General features: G+C 40.0%; 1 protein-coding gene across 4 annotated transcripts in view; it reads right to left on the reverse strand.

The window, feature by feature from the left end:
• Positions 1 to 3,914: 3,914 nt before the first annotated feature.
• LOC115062037 (obg-like ATPase 1) overlaps positions 3,915 to 17,982 on the reverse strand; it is a 36,137-nt gene continuing 22,069 nt past the window's right edge. For all 4 annotated transcript variants that reach the window (XM_029530644.1, XM_029530647.1, XM_029530646.1 and 1 more), the window contains 4 exons: positions 10,529 to 10,669; positions 9,878 to 9,974; positions 6,092 to 6,214; positions 3,915 to 4,106 (listed from right to left, as the gene is read on the reverse strand). In XM_029530644.1, the coding sequence (XP_029386504.1) occupies positions 4,005 to 4,106; positions 6,092 to 6,214; positions 9,878 to 9,974; positions 10,529 to 10,669 (463 nt within the window). In that variant the 3' untranslated portion in view covers positions 3,915 to 4,004. The remainder of the gene's footprint in view (positions 4,107 to 6,091; positions 6,215 to 9,877; positions 9,975 to 10,528; positions 10,670 to 17,982) is intronic.

The raw sequence follows: 17,982 nt of genomic DNA on the forward strand, positions 1-17,982 counted from the left end.
GTAAACACAGGCCAATGGAAACAGCTTTAGAAAAACCTTGCAGCTGTGTCTGTCTTACTCCAGGAGTCCTTGGAAACATATCAACAATTTCTACAAAGACCTCCAAGTTAAAGGAAAAAGTCAAATATCCTAAAAGCAACACAAATGCAACACTCTGGAGGACACAGTGGCCTACATGAGGCATATAAATGCCACGGTGTTTGTCTCCAGCCACAGCTGCAAACAAAGGAAATGAGACCATATTGACAGACCTTGTATTCACTCATAAGAGGAATCTGTAATCTGTTGACCAGTTACGCAGTGGGAGTTTAAGTACACCATTAAAGATTCGGTATGTTAGATATCATTACATAAGGGCGTCCGTGATCCTCTTACTGCATGCTTTCATAATTTCTTTAGGATTATCTCACGGAAATACAACACAAATTTTATTCTCTACTAATGGATCTGCATGGAATCATGGATGGGAAATTTTAAGCAAAAACATTAGGATTCAATTCTCAATATCCTCTTAGAGTAGACATTGTTGTTGCACAGTCCTGAAATATGAATGATAAAAGGAGTAACTGAGTGAGTCCACAATGGTATTTCAGATTAACATACTAACAGTTGTTTTCGTGAAGGCCAGTCCAAGAAAGATTGACCCCACGGAGAGAAACTGCCCTGCTGGAGGCACCTTGTGGGACACTGTAAATGGGACCTGAAAGAGAAAATTGAAACTGGTGCTACATGGGGAAGTGTGGATGGAATATCAAATGTGTGTTAGACAACTCTGAAGCACTTCAGACAGCAACAAGCATACTGTTCTTTGTCTCAGGTACCAAGAATGAACTGCTGTACAAGCAGCTGAAAGTCAAGGGCAGATCTGTTCACTGTTCACTTCATCATCAGGAAACATTCAAACAATGCTTATAACAAAGATGTATTCACATGCACATGCAATGTTACGATGAAATGGGTTGTGGTCTGATTTGTGGGGTGAAGCGTGGCGTTTATTACAAGAATGTGTGGCACTGTCAAAATCACTGAATAAATATATGGGTGAATACACATTATGTGTGTCTGTATGAGGTGTTACACAACATGTGTGATATGCTATGTGACTATAGAACTTGTATTGTGTGTGCATGAGTCAGTGCAACCAAGGTATTGTTGTTTTTGTTTTGTTTTTTTTACAAATTTTACTTTTTTATTAAATAATATGCAGGAAGAAACACTTTGAACAATTCCAATGCTTGAAAGTAATTTTCCTGCACTTAACACATGCCAACAAACAAAACAAAATACCACGGCACAGAGATACCATTTTTCCAGCAATAACAACTACAACAGAGAGACAGCCTGAAGTCACGATTTAAACATGGCTTCAGATGGCGATGAGCTGTTTAAGGCGTTCCTTCTTTCAACATTTTATTGGCAATGTGTTATCACTCTGATGGAGACAGCAACAAATCAAAGCTCAAAGTTGTGTCATGACAGCACAGCACGAATTAGGAGGGGACTGTTGCATAAATCTTCATATATGAAGTGGTATTTTTTGTCAAATCCTGATTCTATATTGATTCCATGTCTATTCTGTGTACAGTACATAGCACAGAGTCGGACAGGAGTTTCACAATGGCAATAATTACAGATTGCAACACATTTATTGTCATCCGAAATAGAGATTGTTTCCTCTCTGTAATAATATGATACAATGTATCTATAATAACCATTATATTTCCCAACACAACGCCTTGCACACATTTAATTCTCTGAAAAATGCCTCAGTTATTTATATGTGTATTGTAAAATCTTCTTCAAAGGCCTTTGGTGTACATGTGATTTAAAGCTACAGGCTGTCATCTTTTTTTGTTGTTTTTTTTTTTTTTTTAAAGGAAGCTTTCCACTCCGTGCCCTTCTTGGTTTGATGCTGCTGTGGTTTGACTCGGGGCAGAGTGGCACCACTTGACTGATGGCGCTGACAGAATATTTGTACCAACAGACAATCTGCCACATCCCCGGACTCGGTTTATTTCTCAGAGAGGATCTACCAATTTTAACAATCCACCTACGTGCCATGGTAATGCTTTTGAATACTTTTATGCTAATTTGTTTTCATCAGTAACTGCCGGTTGTGTCTGAGATTTGTTCCATGATGTTTGGCAGGGAAGGACAACCAATGAGTTTATAAGTCATCTTTTCTCGCTGCTCCTATGACAGAAAAATTATTGGTATCAAACCCCGAAACAGCCCGTTGAGGACGCACTCACAGAAAAAGGGACTTTGTTATGGTGTTTTGTTATACAGCATCTGCGTGATTCTAAATATCTTTATTACTCACCCTGAAAAGATTTATTGTCTCTTTATGAAAAACAAAATACTCCAGGACCCAGACCACTGGGAACAACTTGTCTGTCTCTGAGTTTCGAGACTACAGCAGATAAATAATCTTCAGTGTGGGCTTTAGGTTGGCCAACATCACCACCAGCCAGAGAAGTATGCAAAAACAGTTTGGTCACAAGCTCCTATTGTGCTCTCCAGAGGATTCGTATGGTTTCACTTAGAAAACAGTCGGCTAAAAACAGCCCATTGTTGTACAGAGGACTGCATGTATAAATGTTGGTAGCAAGGGCTTGATCTGTTGCATGAAAATTTGTTCAAGTGATTAAAATCAGTGGTTAATGCTAAAGCTACCAAGCGCAGTACACTTAATGTTATTTGATACACACATCGTTCTGTCTTTCGTTCCATCTAACCACAATAAACACCATCCTATATTTTGCCACTGATCTGAAACCTTAAAGACTATAATCCACCTTATTTCCATGACAAACACTGTGCTTTGTACTGCAAGGACAGACTCAGCACCACAAAACATCCTATCCAAAACTTGGATATGCAATAATATCTCTGTAAAATGACCATTTTTATTCAATTTTTTTGTTCCCATCAAAAGGCCATTTTGTTCTCTGCAGTCTTAATGGTTACAAGATATTCAGCAAAGCACTGTTGATCTAGAGCTCTTTGTTGGGACTCCTACGGAGAATACAATCTTACTTTGGAGCACTGCGGCTGAAGCCATACAATTCCATCAGCATAAACGTTTCAAAAACACTTACACACAAAGTATAGGGGCGAGAAAAACACTACTTCTGACAACAGGAATCGTTTTCTGGTTGTGCTTGTGGATTGTGTCAACTTCTATTTTCATACTACACAGAATATCATGAAATGCGGACAAAAAATGCTCTGGGAATATAATTTGAATGAATATTTCTCTCTTTTTTTGGTAGGTGTGTATTTGCCCTTTTTGTTGAGGTAAACCGTATACATGACGAAATTGCTATTTTAGTAAATTTTTTAAAGGTTATATGGACAATGAAGGTGAACTGAACTGAAAGATCAAGTAAAAAGACAAACAAAAAATAACTTAAACTGACCAAATCTTTTGGCCGAAACACCTGCATGCAGTATGCGCCCTTCAAAAAAATCATCATCACTTAACAGATTTAATTATAATTGTTCCCTCTCTGCTACAGTCAATGTCAGCTGTGTCTTTTAATTCTCTAATCAGTGGTCGGCAGGACTGCTATCACCATCCCCATGCAGCTTCCCCCTCAATACAGACATCCCAAAACACACAGAGACTGTTTTTTTCAAATGTTTTATTGAGTGTAGACATCTGGGCTACTGTAAAACATGCATTATCTGCAGAAGGGGGAGAGGAGCAGGTGGCATTGTCCCCGCTGTCAGCTGTGTCAGGGCTGGCACCCGTGATGGAGATTAATGAAGTATCTGGAGAGTAATATGCTCCTTCAAATGCTGCTACAATTTGGAGTGGGGGCCGATCCTGATCTTAAATAGCAAAGCTGTCAGAGTTTACTGAACCTGTGCTTTGGCACATGAGGGGGGTTTCAATCCTACAGGACAGAAAACAAAATGTGAGCGAGTGGCGGTGTGTATCAGCCCCAAAAATGAGGAACAATACGGTCATTTATGTAAACAAACAGATTGTTCTTGTGTCACTTTTTCTTTGGTGCATTTGGTGTGTTAAATTTGAAAAAGATGATGTCTCCATCCTCAACAGTGTAGTTTCTGCCCTGTTGTCTGTATTTCCCTGCTGCCTGTAACATAATGAAAAACAAATTTAAGTAAAAACTCACAACCAAAAAAACAAACCAAACGTTGTATAAAGTTCAGGTTACATTCTCTTATATAGTCACACTAGCTGTTAAACAATTAGCATCATTCTGAATATAGATTACAACACATATTAGAAAAACTGTAATTACAAATGTCATTTTGTCTCCAGACAGTCACACATTCTCTCTCTCACACACACACACACACACACACACACACAGGGGTTCCTGAATTCCCACTGAGTGAATAATCCTCTCTTCTGCCCATTGCGGTTTCATGTACACAAGCAATAATGTTAATAAGTCTTTGATTACAGCACTATCAAACTTGTCAAGGAAACAAAATAAGTTCTAACATTTCTTTAGTATACAGTAAGTGTTTGTTCTCCTTCCCGGCAAACTCAAAATAATTGACTTGAAGTGCTAATACGGACAGGTTTATGCATTCTGGTTCTGCACAGCGGACAATTAATTAGAAGAATCAATGTCCCTTTAAAGGCTCAGGAGACCATTTAATCCAAGCTCAATACCACCAGAAACACTGGATGGAGAGGGAGACGGGGGGGGAATCAATGGCTATTTGTGATTCCTGAGTATGTATTAAACCAGACATGTCTAACTGGTTCATTTGCACTTGAAAGCAGCCATCTGGAGCAGCAAGCTTGGCTTAAGCAGATATGATTACTAATAATGTGATATCCTCGTACACCAACCCTATTCATACAGCCTATTCCCACAACTGGCATTAAATAGCGTGGACCTTAATGCCACAGTCAGAAACGCTTCATGTTCTTATGAGGCTCAAAAAGGGATTAGTAAAAGAGCATGCAGTAAGGACCTGACACTCAGATCTCAACCTCGGATAACAATAGTGAAACACCCCAGGGACCGTCACATTTCACCCTCTGTTTGCAGCTTATGAGGGGTGGGGACAATACACTGCTGCTGCATTAAATATTAAAGGATTATTAAAAAAAAACCTGAATAGTGAGGAGATTTAAATGTTTTCATGGTGAATCCTTTCCACATTGGTCCCTGCAGGTCCTTGTGTTGTCACCATGATTGCACTCTGAAAGTGGACACATGGAGTTGATGGTGGTGATAGTGGCTTACAGCTGCGACTTACAAACGTCACATACAGCAAGGTTAACTTCAGGTTTAATTCAGACAAGTAGGAATTAAATCTAATAATGTGTGTGGACAGAAAATACATTTTAATTACATTAAATAAAGCCACTCTGTGGTTTTGATTAACTGATTATTAGCTCTGTACCTTTAATTACAGCTGTCACTGAATTGATGGCAATCCTAAAACAATGCTTGTTGCAGGGAAGAAAAGCATTTTGAAACCTTTTGCAAAGTACCTGCAGTAGTTGGTACCCAGTTATTGTCTTCACAAATTCACCATGAAATCAGTTATTACATTTGACAGGAGTATGCACACATCAGCCCCCAGCCCAGTTAAAAGGTCAAAACAAACACTGGCCATCGTCAAAAAATAAGATATGCAAGTCACATTTGTGTGCTACCCATCCATGAAACAGTCCTTATTTGAGGAATTTCACACTTTATTTAACTTGCCGTTTTATATCACTGTCACATGCCTGCAGTGGCTTGTGGATTTGGCAACAGAGAGCACTGAGCTAACAGTGCACTCTATAGATCTGATAAAATGCCTGGAGAGGTGAAGAAGCGCTACCTGTGAGCAACTTTGCAAAGCCCAGAGCAAGAACTACCATCAGCCAGTTAAGACACATTGTGATAAAGATATGCACAGCTGGAGCAGAATGGAAGTGTTTAGAGCCAGAATCAGCTGGCTTGTCAGGAGTGGTGCTGGAGTGTGTGCAGTAATTTCTTCCCCTGAGTAAAGGTGAAGAGCAGTTTGTAGTAGGAGCTGTGTGGTGACTGTCAGCTTCACTGATCACAGGAGACTTCCCCTCATCTCCTCCGGCACCCTGACTGCTCACCTTGACAGCGCTTTCGCTGCCTTCCTCTTTAAAATCCTGGAATTTCATTACTTCCGCCATAATGAAGCCCTTCTCAAAGTCTGTGTGGATCTTCCCCGCAGCCTGTGGAGCCTTAGTTCCTTTCTGTCACAAGGAAGGAAAAGAGAGGACGAATGAATTGTTTTGGAGAAGATGGATTGCAGCATGCGAACGACATCGTGTTTGATAGGGTGATAGTGTTGTGAGCATCACTCTGGGGTGTTTTCAGTCGGGGGTATTCTTGCCTCAGTCCTGATTTCTGGATAGCTTTCCACTCAGCTGTGCCCTGCTAGGGCGGCCTGGACACCGATAAGGACCTAGCAGTGCTATCAATGCCTTCTGATTCCCATTCCGTGGTGGTATTGATTTCTGTCCAAGCAATCTTGCCTCATTGTGGGTCGCTGCTCGGCTCTCTAGTCATGACAGCAAGAAGACCTGGTGTTGCAGTGAGAGGCCAGGGGTGTGCAGACCTCACTGCATCAGGTCTTATTCCTGTGATGCTCCAGAGTTTGGTCATTTATATCCAAACATTTCATTATTTGTAATTGTATATCGATAGATTCAGGGCTGCAGTGACGGACCATGTGAAAATTAAAAAAAAAAAAAAAAAAAAAAGTATAATGATTTTATCTTCAAAATATACATTAAAACACACCCCTGTAGTTATTTCAAACCAATTTAAGAAGCACAAAATAAAAATTTATTGGTTAAACTAATTCTTAGCAGTCTAAATCCTCTTTAACACTTCAAGACACAATTGGTGACTTACAAAATATGCAATTTATATGCACTGAAATAGTGCTGGCCAGAAATGACAAATGACCCAAATAAGTGACATGGCTGCTGTGTATCATTATGACTCCTGCCTGTCGAACCTGCTTGTTCTCTCTCTGCTCTGCAGCGCTGTGCTCAGGAACTGTTGAGCAGTTTTAATTATGTATATAATCAGGTTGGGGTCAACATATTTCATGCCAAAAGAATGATGCGTATTTAATGACTCTAATACATTACCATCTCTTTGCAATCTCATTGACGGAGTGCTTGTGAGTTTAACTACCATTAATCAGCATCAAGGTTTGTCTATCTGGAGAAAAATAGATTAGGGGAGGGATTTTTTTCATATGGTGCATTACAAGAGATCCACATTGTCCTAGTTAAGAGCTATGCAGAGCAGGCTGATAGATAATGGTCACCTCGAGGCTGCCTAATAAAGCATGTTAAAGGACTTAGGAACACGACATTACTGAGTGTAGTTTTTACAATGCAAGATGTATTGGCTTAATATAGTTACTCACTGATGCTTACCTGACTAAATGCCCCTCACACACAATCAAGGCTGGCTGTAATCAGTTATGCCGAGGAGGACAGGCATGTTTTTGTGGATGCCTTTGAAGTGTTGCAAGACTTTTTTTGTAAATAGCGAGCACATCAGTCATGCTGAGACGATGCGGCGTACAAACGCGGTGATGTCATCTGACTATAACTGTAATTTGTCCTGTGTTAAAGCAGAGGGAGTGAGCTCACCGTCCCCTCTGGCCTGCACACAAAATTATTTACCAAAGTCTTTGTTTGCATGTGTTTCCTATCAACCACAGCAATTTTTTTTTTTTTTTTTAAATATTAAGATAAAGTAACGTATAATAAGAGCAGGTTGTGTTTACTTTGAATGAACCAGGACTGTTGCATTTCTGATCAAAGTGTGAACAGTTGTCTAAAGCATCAGCATGGTGTATTCTGTTGGCAGGTGGTCTGAGGCTCAGATTGTATAAGTGCAATATCTTGTGTTCATTTCTGAAAAGAGATTTTGTTGCCTGCAATTCCCTTCACTTGTGCTTCCTTAAATTACTGTCTGTTTTTTTCACCCGTTTTTAAAGCAAAACCAGGTCCAGAAATAGTCTTCCAAAAAAAAAAAAACACTCAAATGTTTGCTAGGTAATTTCTAAATGCAGTTAATATATCTCAGTGGGATTTATACGGAGGAAAAACGTGTTTTAAACTGTGCTTTGTTTTTGTGGCCAATCGAAATTGGTGTCGTATTCTGTCATATTCAAGCTGTAGTTGTTCACCACAGCCTCTATTATACAGCAGTTTATGCCTGGAGAAAAAGAAATGAAATTATTCAGCGTTTAGTTTCGGTGTTGAACTGTTTACCACGCTCTGCAGCTTTTAGCTGAACAGAGTGTGCACATTCATTCGCTGCTAAGCTACATTTATACATATATCATCAGTCTTGTATCTATAGTCATCCATGATTCCCATTCTTACTGCGTCACATATTAAATCAGCATAACAAACTGATTCATACGTGTACTTATTTTAGAAGCTAATGCTAGCTCTTCAGATTCAAATTTTCTTTTGTAGAAAAAAAAAAAATCAGTGTGTCCTGCAACAGTTCATCATGAAGGTCATGATGTTTTTGCTGAAGTAGTTCGCTAGAGGTGTTGAAGTTTTTGGGAAAATGCATTTTGTGGGCTTGTTCAGTTTGTCAACAGCACCACAGCATATGCAGGGACTGCACAGAATAATCAACAGCAGGGTCTACTGCAGAACTATTTTATCAGGCAGTGCTGGTTTTGATTCGCTGTATCTAATAATCTGGCAATTTATTGTAGCTCATTGGACTTGATAAGTCATTTCAGTTTGAGATATTTTTAAGCATTATCTGTAATAGTCGTATGACTGGAAACCCCCTCCAGAAGACGTTTGCCTAGCTCCAAGGAATGCTTCCTGCTTCCAATGAATCGTATGTTAAAAAGAACTCTATTCAACAAAGATACTGAAAATATCTTATCAGAGAATCTGAAAAATGTTCTCACTATTTGTCAGTAAAATGAGAACAGCAAAGAGGCTCGCATTCAGGGAACAAAACGTTATTGATCTGCTTAGCAATAAGTTCGAACTTTGAAATTTGCTTTTGAAAATTGCCCTCCAAGTTATGTTAGGATTGAAATGGTTCTGCATTGTAAAAGTTTGATTTAAAATTTAACACCTTGAAAACTCAAATGGAATGACAGAATAGATGTGATTGAGAACAAGAGGATGCAAAAAAAAAAATATATATATATATATATATATTTTTTTTTTAAAGGTTTTTGAAAAAGTTACTACCCTGCATTAAACTGTCTACATGATTTATAATATATATCACCTGGCTGCTTAAGTACGCTATTATATCTGCACTTAATCCTATCTACAATAACCGCATGCAAAGCCAACATCTGTATTGATGTAAGTCCTACGATCCAAAGCTCTTGGCAGGCCGGGCTCAGTAAACTGAGACACACAGGGAGGGAGGAGCCCCCAGCAAGGCCCACAAACAGTTGAATGAAAAGCGACATCAATTTTGGCACAGACAACCTCCGTCACACAGATTAGGCAGGCACAATGCACAGGCTCCTTATCTCCAGCGGCAGGAGGAGGGCAGGCAGATCTGCACGGGATGGAAACATTCTCATGGACGTAATGGGCAAAATCAATTGTTGCCCTCCTCAATCAATGTAGCCCCCACTTTCACTGTTCAGCAGCTCACCAGTAATTGAAGTTATCCTTGGCCTGTAATGACTAGCTAAAGCACAACCATGACAAGTTGAAACCAAGTTGAAAATGTGTGATATCAGTGAGGGTACCAGCAGAGTGGAACATGGGTGTGTGTGTGTGTGTGTGTGTGTGTGTGTGTGTGTGTGTGTGTGTGTGTGTGTGTGTGTGTGTGTGTGTGTGGTACAGACCCCTAACCCTCATGTATGTGCACAGCAGGCGGCTGCTTCTTACCCGAATGGTCCATGCACGGACCTCATCTGGTCCAGCGGTGAAGAAGTACTCCAGCTGCAGGGCAGCGTAGCCTGTCTTGATGATTTTGATCAGGGAGCTGGTGGAGAGAGATTTCAGTTTAAAACAAAGGAAGGATCTGAATTGTTTAAGTATTCTTTATCGCCAGTGATGCCTAGACAAAGTTCACTTCAGTAGCAAGGCCCCATTCATTCCAATATAAACTCATTAAGTGAATAAGATGGGTCACTTCATTTCACATAAGACATTCAACTCTCCATTGGTTTCTTTGATTAATTAGAAAGCCTGTAGACCCATTTAGCATTTTTAAGAATTCAACTCGATGCCTCGTTCTGCACTGAGAGAAAAAAAAAAAAATCTGCTGTCACAATTTTTCTCTCCATAGAGGTTTTCACACGAGAACAATAAACCCAAAATGCCCAAGTTATAATTATACCTACAGATGACAGATGACAGTTAAAAACTTAATTTAGAGGAAAACCCTTTGACTGAGTTGTTCAGTAAGAAGAGGGATCCTTTGCTTTATAATGGTAATTACTCTGCCATTTATTATTCTATCAGCACATGCAATTAAAGGAGTGCATGGAGGACACAGCTGATAATAAAGTGTGGGGAGACTGAATGCTAATTAACCTCTGCGTCTTGTGCTCCGTGCAGTACTTCTGCCTCTCCTCTTCACTCATGTCCTGTAGCTGGCTCTCCAGGCTGCCACTGAAGGGGATGACCAAGGCTCCGGGGTCATTACTGTCCACCCACTCCTTGATTTTCACCAGCCTGGTATTTAAAAAAGAAAAAAAAAAAAATTGGAAAAAGGAAAAATAAAAGAAACCAAACTTGTTTGAAGACTTGATTAACATAAAAGTATTTGTTATCTACTGGTGCATGCATATTTATGAGAAGAGCTGAACATATTGAGAGTGTTTGCAGGAGACGGCACTCCAACGGTGGCATTTCTTCAACGGAGTTTGACTTGCGTTTCCTAAAAGTTCCCAACTGAATGTTTGATTCCACATGTGCTCTCAGCAGATTCAAAGATTTAATCTGGCTTTGGAAAAAGTATTTAGATCCGTTAGGAAGTGAAAATTATACCACAACAATCACTTATTTAATCTTAAATTCACATTTTGTATTCCTAGACTTATTAAAGTAAACGTATATTATTATTGGAAATTTTAGCAAAAGTATCACAGGTGCAAGGATTATAACTCCCGGTAATTTAATGAGTAAACTAAATTTTAATGATGGTTGGACAAAGAGAAAATAAATGCCACCACCTTATTCGTGGTTTATTTTGCAGATTCTGGCTTATTAGGCTTATTTTCCCAAAAATCTGGAACTGAAGGAAAGATATTAAGTTTTTTTTTTTTTTTAAATCACTTACTTATGACAAATGTTATTGAAAAGGATGCCTGCATCTTGAATCAACAAACAATGACACATTCCTACATACAAAGTATAAAAATATTTGAAAAAGAAAAAAGTTTGAATATTCTTAATGCACTTTTAGATTACAAATAAGGTTTTGAGGACTAGATTTCAGGCTAGATGACTTTATGCCAAGACAATGCTTTGTTTTAGAGGGCAGCTTTATATTTGAATGATAGAAAATCAAGAACTTAATACAAACATGAACTATGGATGCATTAGAATTGCACTCAATGAAACGTACCGAGTTCCTTTGCTCGACAGAACAAACACACTGCTGCTTTGCCAAATTTCAAATATGGAAGAAATAAAAATAAAAATAAAAAAGGCATTCACCTGCTGAGTGTCCGAGGCCTGGAGGGATCAGAACAGTTAAACACTAAGTCTTAACTTAATTATAGTTTTGTTTTGGGTTTTTTGTCTTCTGGTCCAGCAGGACACCGGACATTGCAGGACAAAGATATCCTTACACTTAATGGTGACTCGCAGTCAGAACAATATAAGGGGGTTATGGGCAATTATGAGATTAGCTGCAAAAGCTCTCAGGCTGGGATTGGACAGATCTCAAACAACAGCATCACACAAATCCATTTTCACACAGCGGCCCTGACAGAGCTCCTAGGCTGGATTGATTCCATGGGGTCCCTGTCATTATCTGTAATCCTAGTTTCCTGTTTAAAGCCCATAACAATCAAAGACTGGGAGGAACCTGACCACCTCAATACCACATCTATTCCAATAACAATGTCACTGCTTTATCACCATATCACTGCTCCCACCTAATGATTATCAATATACAATATATGAGAGCAGGAAGAGCACAGTTTTGATTTGATTGGATGTTTTTCCCCAACAAACTGCAATAACACTACAGGGTACATTTTAAATGTCCCATATCCCAGTTTGTCAGTCTGTTCAGACGCACATCTATTAAGAGCCGTAACCTCATATTTCCCTTTCTGCGCGCGCTATATATGCTGAGTTGATGTTTGACTACCGCTGCAATAAGGTGGTAGCCGATGTCTCTCCAACAAAGGACAGAAAAATAAAACACATTTAGGCAAAGCCGCAAACCTGAAAACACTGGAGATGGCAGGCGTGCCGAGAGGGGAAAAAATCCAATCTGAGATAATAACAGCTGTAGTTTGTCACTTTTAGCAGCACAGCTGTCTATTTGGTGGCACGTTATTTGCATTCCTCAGGTATTGCGTTCCCTACAGGCGGCTGAATAATGATTCACAAATCACTCTCTCCACACCAGTCAAGGGCTGTGATCCTTTGAATAGACCATTGTACCTGAGACTGTAATTGGTGAAGACTTGACAGAGCTGAGCCAAGGCAGCCAAGTAACAAAGAGGCTCTTGGTAGATGGCTGAGGGATGATTTTAATAATGTGAAGCCGAGACGGAGAACGTGAGCTGCAAATGAGCACGAGGGTCTCGGGGTCCCTCACTGAGTGACACAGGACCAGACAAACACCTTGCCAAAGGAACATGAAACTCCCCCTTCTCTCAACTCCAGAAACAAAGCACTGTCAATTAAGAGCTTTGATGCTCCATCAACATGACTCCCAAAACCAATTCTGTCAACTTCACCGCTGCCACCGTGCAATTTGTATTTATATCCTTTCCAATTATTTGTGCAAAAGTTTGTGTAAATTGGGTGAAATGTTTATGTAAAAGATGCCACAGACATTTTTTTCATCTTCTTGTTGTCTTCGTCATTTATGAAAGTCTAAATTACAAAAGGGCAATCATTTAAATCTGTATTGAAGTGAAAATAAAAGTGTTTTGTTTTGATAAATCAAGGCCTGTTTACCATAAAGTCTGCTCAATGTCAGAAACAGGCATGACTTTTTTTCTTTTTCTTTTTTTAATGGCACGCGTGTTGGCTGCTGCTTATTAGTGACATCTTAAAAGAAAACTTAAATTTAGAAAATCTATAGTCAAAGCATGCTGATGTTTTTTATGTTTTCCAAATCTGAGATACACAAAAAAATCCAATAAGAAATGTATTGTGTGTGTGTGTGTGTGTGTGTCATGTCAGTCACCCATTGTGTCCCAGCATTGAACGCCATCTCTCAGAACTAAGTTAATAGAAAGATTCAGCACTTTCTGGTCTTGATATCCCTCTCTGAACAAATGATGCCTGAAATTTTTATTCTTTTTATAATGGAATTCCAATGGCCTTTGCCGCAAATCAAGTGGAAATTTTTGCATATCAAGTGGGAAAAATTAAATGTTAACCACGTTTTAATGTGATTAAGGGTGACAGGGACATTATTTCTGCTAATCATTCACCAGCTTGAAGGCTCAAACAAGGCTAAAGAACAAACCATGTTTGTGATTTTCCTGCTGCTCTAAATTCAACGCCAAAAAAACAGCGTTCATTCCAATTCTACAAATATAAAAAAGCGTGCACTATTTATTTTAGTTTATGTTAACTAGTGAAAACAGGCCGATGCAAAAGCAACACAGTGAGTCTGTTAATCTTTCATCTAGAAAAAAAAAAAACATCTGTCATGTTCTTTATTCTAATCTTTAGATCCAATGCCGGTTATATTGACAATACATCAAATTTAAAGAACAAAATAAAAAACAAAACAACTGAAGCTTCCACAACAGACTGACTGTGAATGGAGACGTCCCTCAGGGGGCCACCCTCCGGAGCTAGTCTATTTGTCTTTTTTGTATGGGAATCCTGAGGAGGGGGGGGGGATTCGTGTGTTTCCACTTGCCTGGGGCTTCCCTGGGCTTTGTCAGAGCTTTGATCTGCTTAAATGGCTCAGGAGGAGAAAACAATGGGAGCTTCTATATTACAGGGGCAGCTACCTGAGACAATGACCTGGGCCTGTGTCTGACATACATTCATACAGGCTGGCTTTATTATGAGTGCTTATCCAGTTAAGCCCGTAAAAGGTGGGCCAACACCTCCAGTTGGAGTGTTCCCTTTAGATGTAATTGAACACTGATGGACCTGAAGTGTAATCCACTACATGCACCTTGTGACACACCCACAGAGGGACGCCCCAGCCCCTGAACCGGTCTGTAACAGGCATCCGCGTTACTGAGCTACTTCACATATCTTGGCAGCTGCAGGCTTGCATGCCGTGTACAGACTCATCAAGTAATAAACCTGGGGTCCCCTCTGTTCTGCCGGTCCCAGGTTGCAGGGACAAGCATCCTGGGGGGTTAGGATGCTGCGGCACACAGCCTGCTAACCCCCTCCTCTTTCCTTCCTCTGCGAAGGGAGAGAGAAATGAGAGGTATGAGCTCATGTTGGCGTTTGAGGCTGGGAAGCCGGGGACTCTGTGGGAAGCTTTTCATCCTCTCAGTGGTGAGCTCCTGAGCGACAATCGTGCAGACCCTCTCTGCTCCCTGCGGCCGAGGCCGGATGGAAAGGCATTACACATCAGTCTCTGAGAAGGAAGGAGATCTGACACACACATAGATACACATACACTCACACACTATTGCCAATATTGTCAACTTCTTTCAGCCTTCAAAGCAATCATGAGCTGAAGGAAACAGAACATGGTGCAGGCACAATGGGAGCAGCTTTAATTAAGGGCATCATCTCACATCATACCTCAAACAAACCTCGAGGGTGTGCTGGTAACAAGCTTTTTTGAAGAACTTTCTTTTCTTTGATAACTACACCCATTAAATTTTTAAAGACAATTCTTGTGACTTAAATGTTTGCACATGATAGATAAAAACCCCAAACAGACCATCATTTCCAGTTTTGTCTTTACGATGGTTGTTGAGAACAAACTATCAAAGCTATGTCCTTGTCTATTATTTGTGGGGGGTGGGGGTTGAGGATGAGGATGGGGGGTTGGGTGAAAAAAAAAAAAAAAAGGACGGGGGGGGGGGGGCAAACATCAGAAATTCAAACAGTAACCCAGAGGAGTATATTCTACATCACCCAAAATAATTCTCTATATGGGGTATCCATGCTGTCATTCACAGTAGTTGACTGGGCGAGAGAAAATAAGGGGGCTAGGGGAGAGTAGTGGGGGAGTCATCATGATGTGACAATTGTGACAAGAGCAAGCAAAGTGTAGCGCCGAAGAACGCCACACGGATTTCTCCATCTCTCTTTTTTTCCAGGATGACAGCTTAATGTCTACCACATGCAATATTTATTCTCATCGTGTGTCAGACTGTCTAGCTGTCCTAGGGAGTACAAAGAATGCCACTTATTAGAATAAAAGCAGAAGGAAGGTAATCAAGGACATATGTAACATCAGCCAATCATGCCCCCTTTCAATCCGGCATCTCTTTTTTTTTTTCTCTCTCTCCTCTGTTCACAACAGTTCAACAATAATCCCGATAATAAGCATTCAGGAGCTGTATGTGGTAACACTAAATTCATTTATTTGTCTCATTAGAGCTGCCAAGGCTGCAGGCTACTCACTGTGGCGTGTGTTCAGTCTTAACCTTATCACAAAGATAATAAAAAAAGTACAGCTCAACAAAGCCAAAGCTATCAAAATGTACCATTAGACAGACTTGAAACTCACAGTCATTTCTTTTCATGTCTGCAATGCCAAACTACAGGTTTTACAGCGGAACAATTCCCAGGGCGCCCAGGGAGAAAGCAAGCATGTTTTTCTTCTGCAGAGGTGTCTCCATACATTATGAACTGCAGCCAACTCACTCAGCATCAATGTCCTCAGGCTCAGGCCTGACAAATGAGGAAGAAGTGACAACCTGGATTGCATTTTGTAGCGCAAACAGATTTCTTGCAAGGTCATCAAAGAACAAAGACTGGAAAGAGTGTTTTTAGCCTCAAGTTGTGGGTCGGTTTCATTAGTTGCACCATGACACAACAAAAGACAGCTGGGTGACAAGTGACATGTCAACAGTGTCCTTTCATTACCTGGACTTGGGACAGTCAATAACCAGCCTCACTGTGGTTGACCAACAGGACTGTATTAGCACCATCTGTTTCAGTTTTACCATATAACCTCTCCTGTTGTTTTCTCTCATTGAAAGCTTGCTAAAGGCATCCATTAGTGGGCAGCGAGGTACACATCTTACCATGGGAAAGCGTTTTCTTAGGATCTCACACTGCACAAGGAGAGAGTGGACGGCTGTGCACAAAATAAAAAAGAGCAAGTGATCGTATGTCTCCCACACAGCTTTGAAAAGTGAACTCTAACTCCCTAGATAGTAGTTCCTAAAAACTTGGATGGAGCCAGTGGTTTTTCACTCAATAAAGTTTCAGTTGTGTTTATGGGAATTATGGTTTGGAGTAGCTGAAGTGGGCTGCAGTGACTGCTTTCATGGAGTGGCTTTCAGTGAATCATAATAGTCATTCCTCCCTCCCCTCTTCCTCTCAGTTTTTCTTCTGTGTCTAACTCCTAACGGGAACACAGACATGGCTGGCTGTTTGTCATAATGATCAAAAAGATAAAACATATTCATGCTTAACTTATTACAGGGATTCTTTAAAACCAAAACACAAAGAAAAACATTTAACAAAAGAAAAGGCATCACTAAAGCTGTGCCAATCGGGGAAATTTCCTCCATATTTTCTGAAGCGATCTTGGGAAAGTAGGTGTTAACTCTTAAAACAGAGGGACCGCAGGTGAAATTCTGGTTACTCCTGCCAGGGCACCCTTTACTTTAATTGTCAAAGCTCCTCCTACAGGCCAACTCGAGTAACTATCAGTGGTTTCCTTGCATCTCTCCTCCCTCTTCAAGTGTGGTTCGATTTCCTTTAACTTAGCACCACATATGTCACATTTTCAATGCTACAGTCCCGACAGTGAGACCTTTCCAGAGTTGAAGGATGAGGCTCATTTTCTGTCTAAACTCCAGCAATACTCCTGTAAATGCTTCCAAATGCAAGCATTCTCACTGAGGTAATAAATCTTATATACACACAAACAAAAAGTATATACGTATATAATATAGTGAATCATTTCCAAAAGTTTTAAGCAAAAATTACTAAAGTAGTATTTGCTGGAGACTGTTCCCAGTCTCAGATCGATATCGTCTACTTGCGAATATTTATGGCAGCAAGACAGTGTACGTGGGATTGACTGAAAATAAACTAAAGTGTCCAAGTTCTGTGTGGCTGACTGATGTGTTTTTACCAGTTCTAAAACAACAATGAAGATTTGTGCTACGGAGAAATAAGAGAGTACACACATAATTTTGGTGGATCAATTCATTGCTGGTTTTGGTCTTGTTATAGATCTGTTGACAGCAGGAAAATTGGTGATTATTTCTATCTTTAGCCTTTCACTTTCAGAGAAAACAATAGTATTAGGAGTTCAACAGGATTTGCTGAGATCAAATTGGGACTTATCACACAAAATTCTGTTGAAGCACTGAGACAAGCCTCTTGTACATAAACAAGCTGTTTTTGATTTATACGAACTGGCTAACGAGACTTTCCGAATGCCATCAGGCATATTTGTCTGGAACCGCGTGACATGCCGGACAAATATGCCAGGAATTAAAGTAGAGATCAATTTATGCTTTAGTGCCAAGAAAAAGAAATAATAATGTTGACTTGAAAAGCAGCTGTAGTATGTAAATTTCCCAGAAGTGGTTTTCTTGGCATATGCCAAGGCAGGGGTACCTAATGTCGTACAGGTTACAGGCAAATAATGTTCAAAGAGATTAAGTATCAAATAAGTTTGAATG

The sequence above is a fragment of the Echeneis naucrates genome, chromosome 21 (genome assembly GCF_900963305.1).
Source record: "Echeneis naucrates chromosome 21, fEcheNa1.1, whole genome shotgun sequence".
NCBI classification, from domain to species: Eukaryota; Metazoa; Chordata; class Actinopteri; order Carangiformes; family Echeneidae; genus Echeneis; species Echeneis naucrates.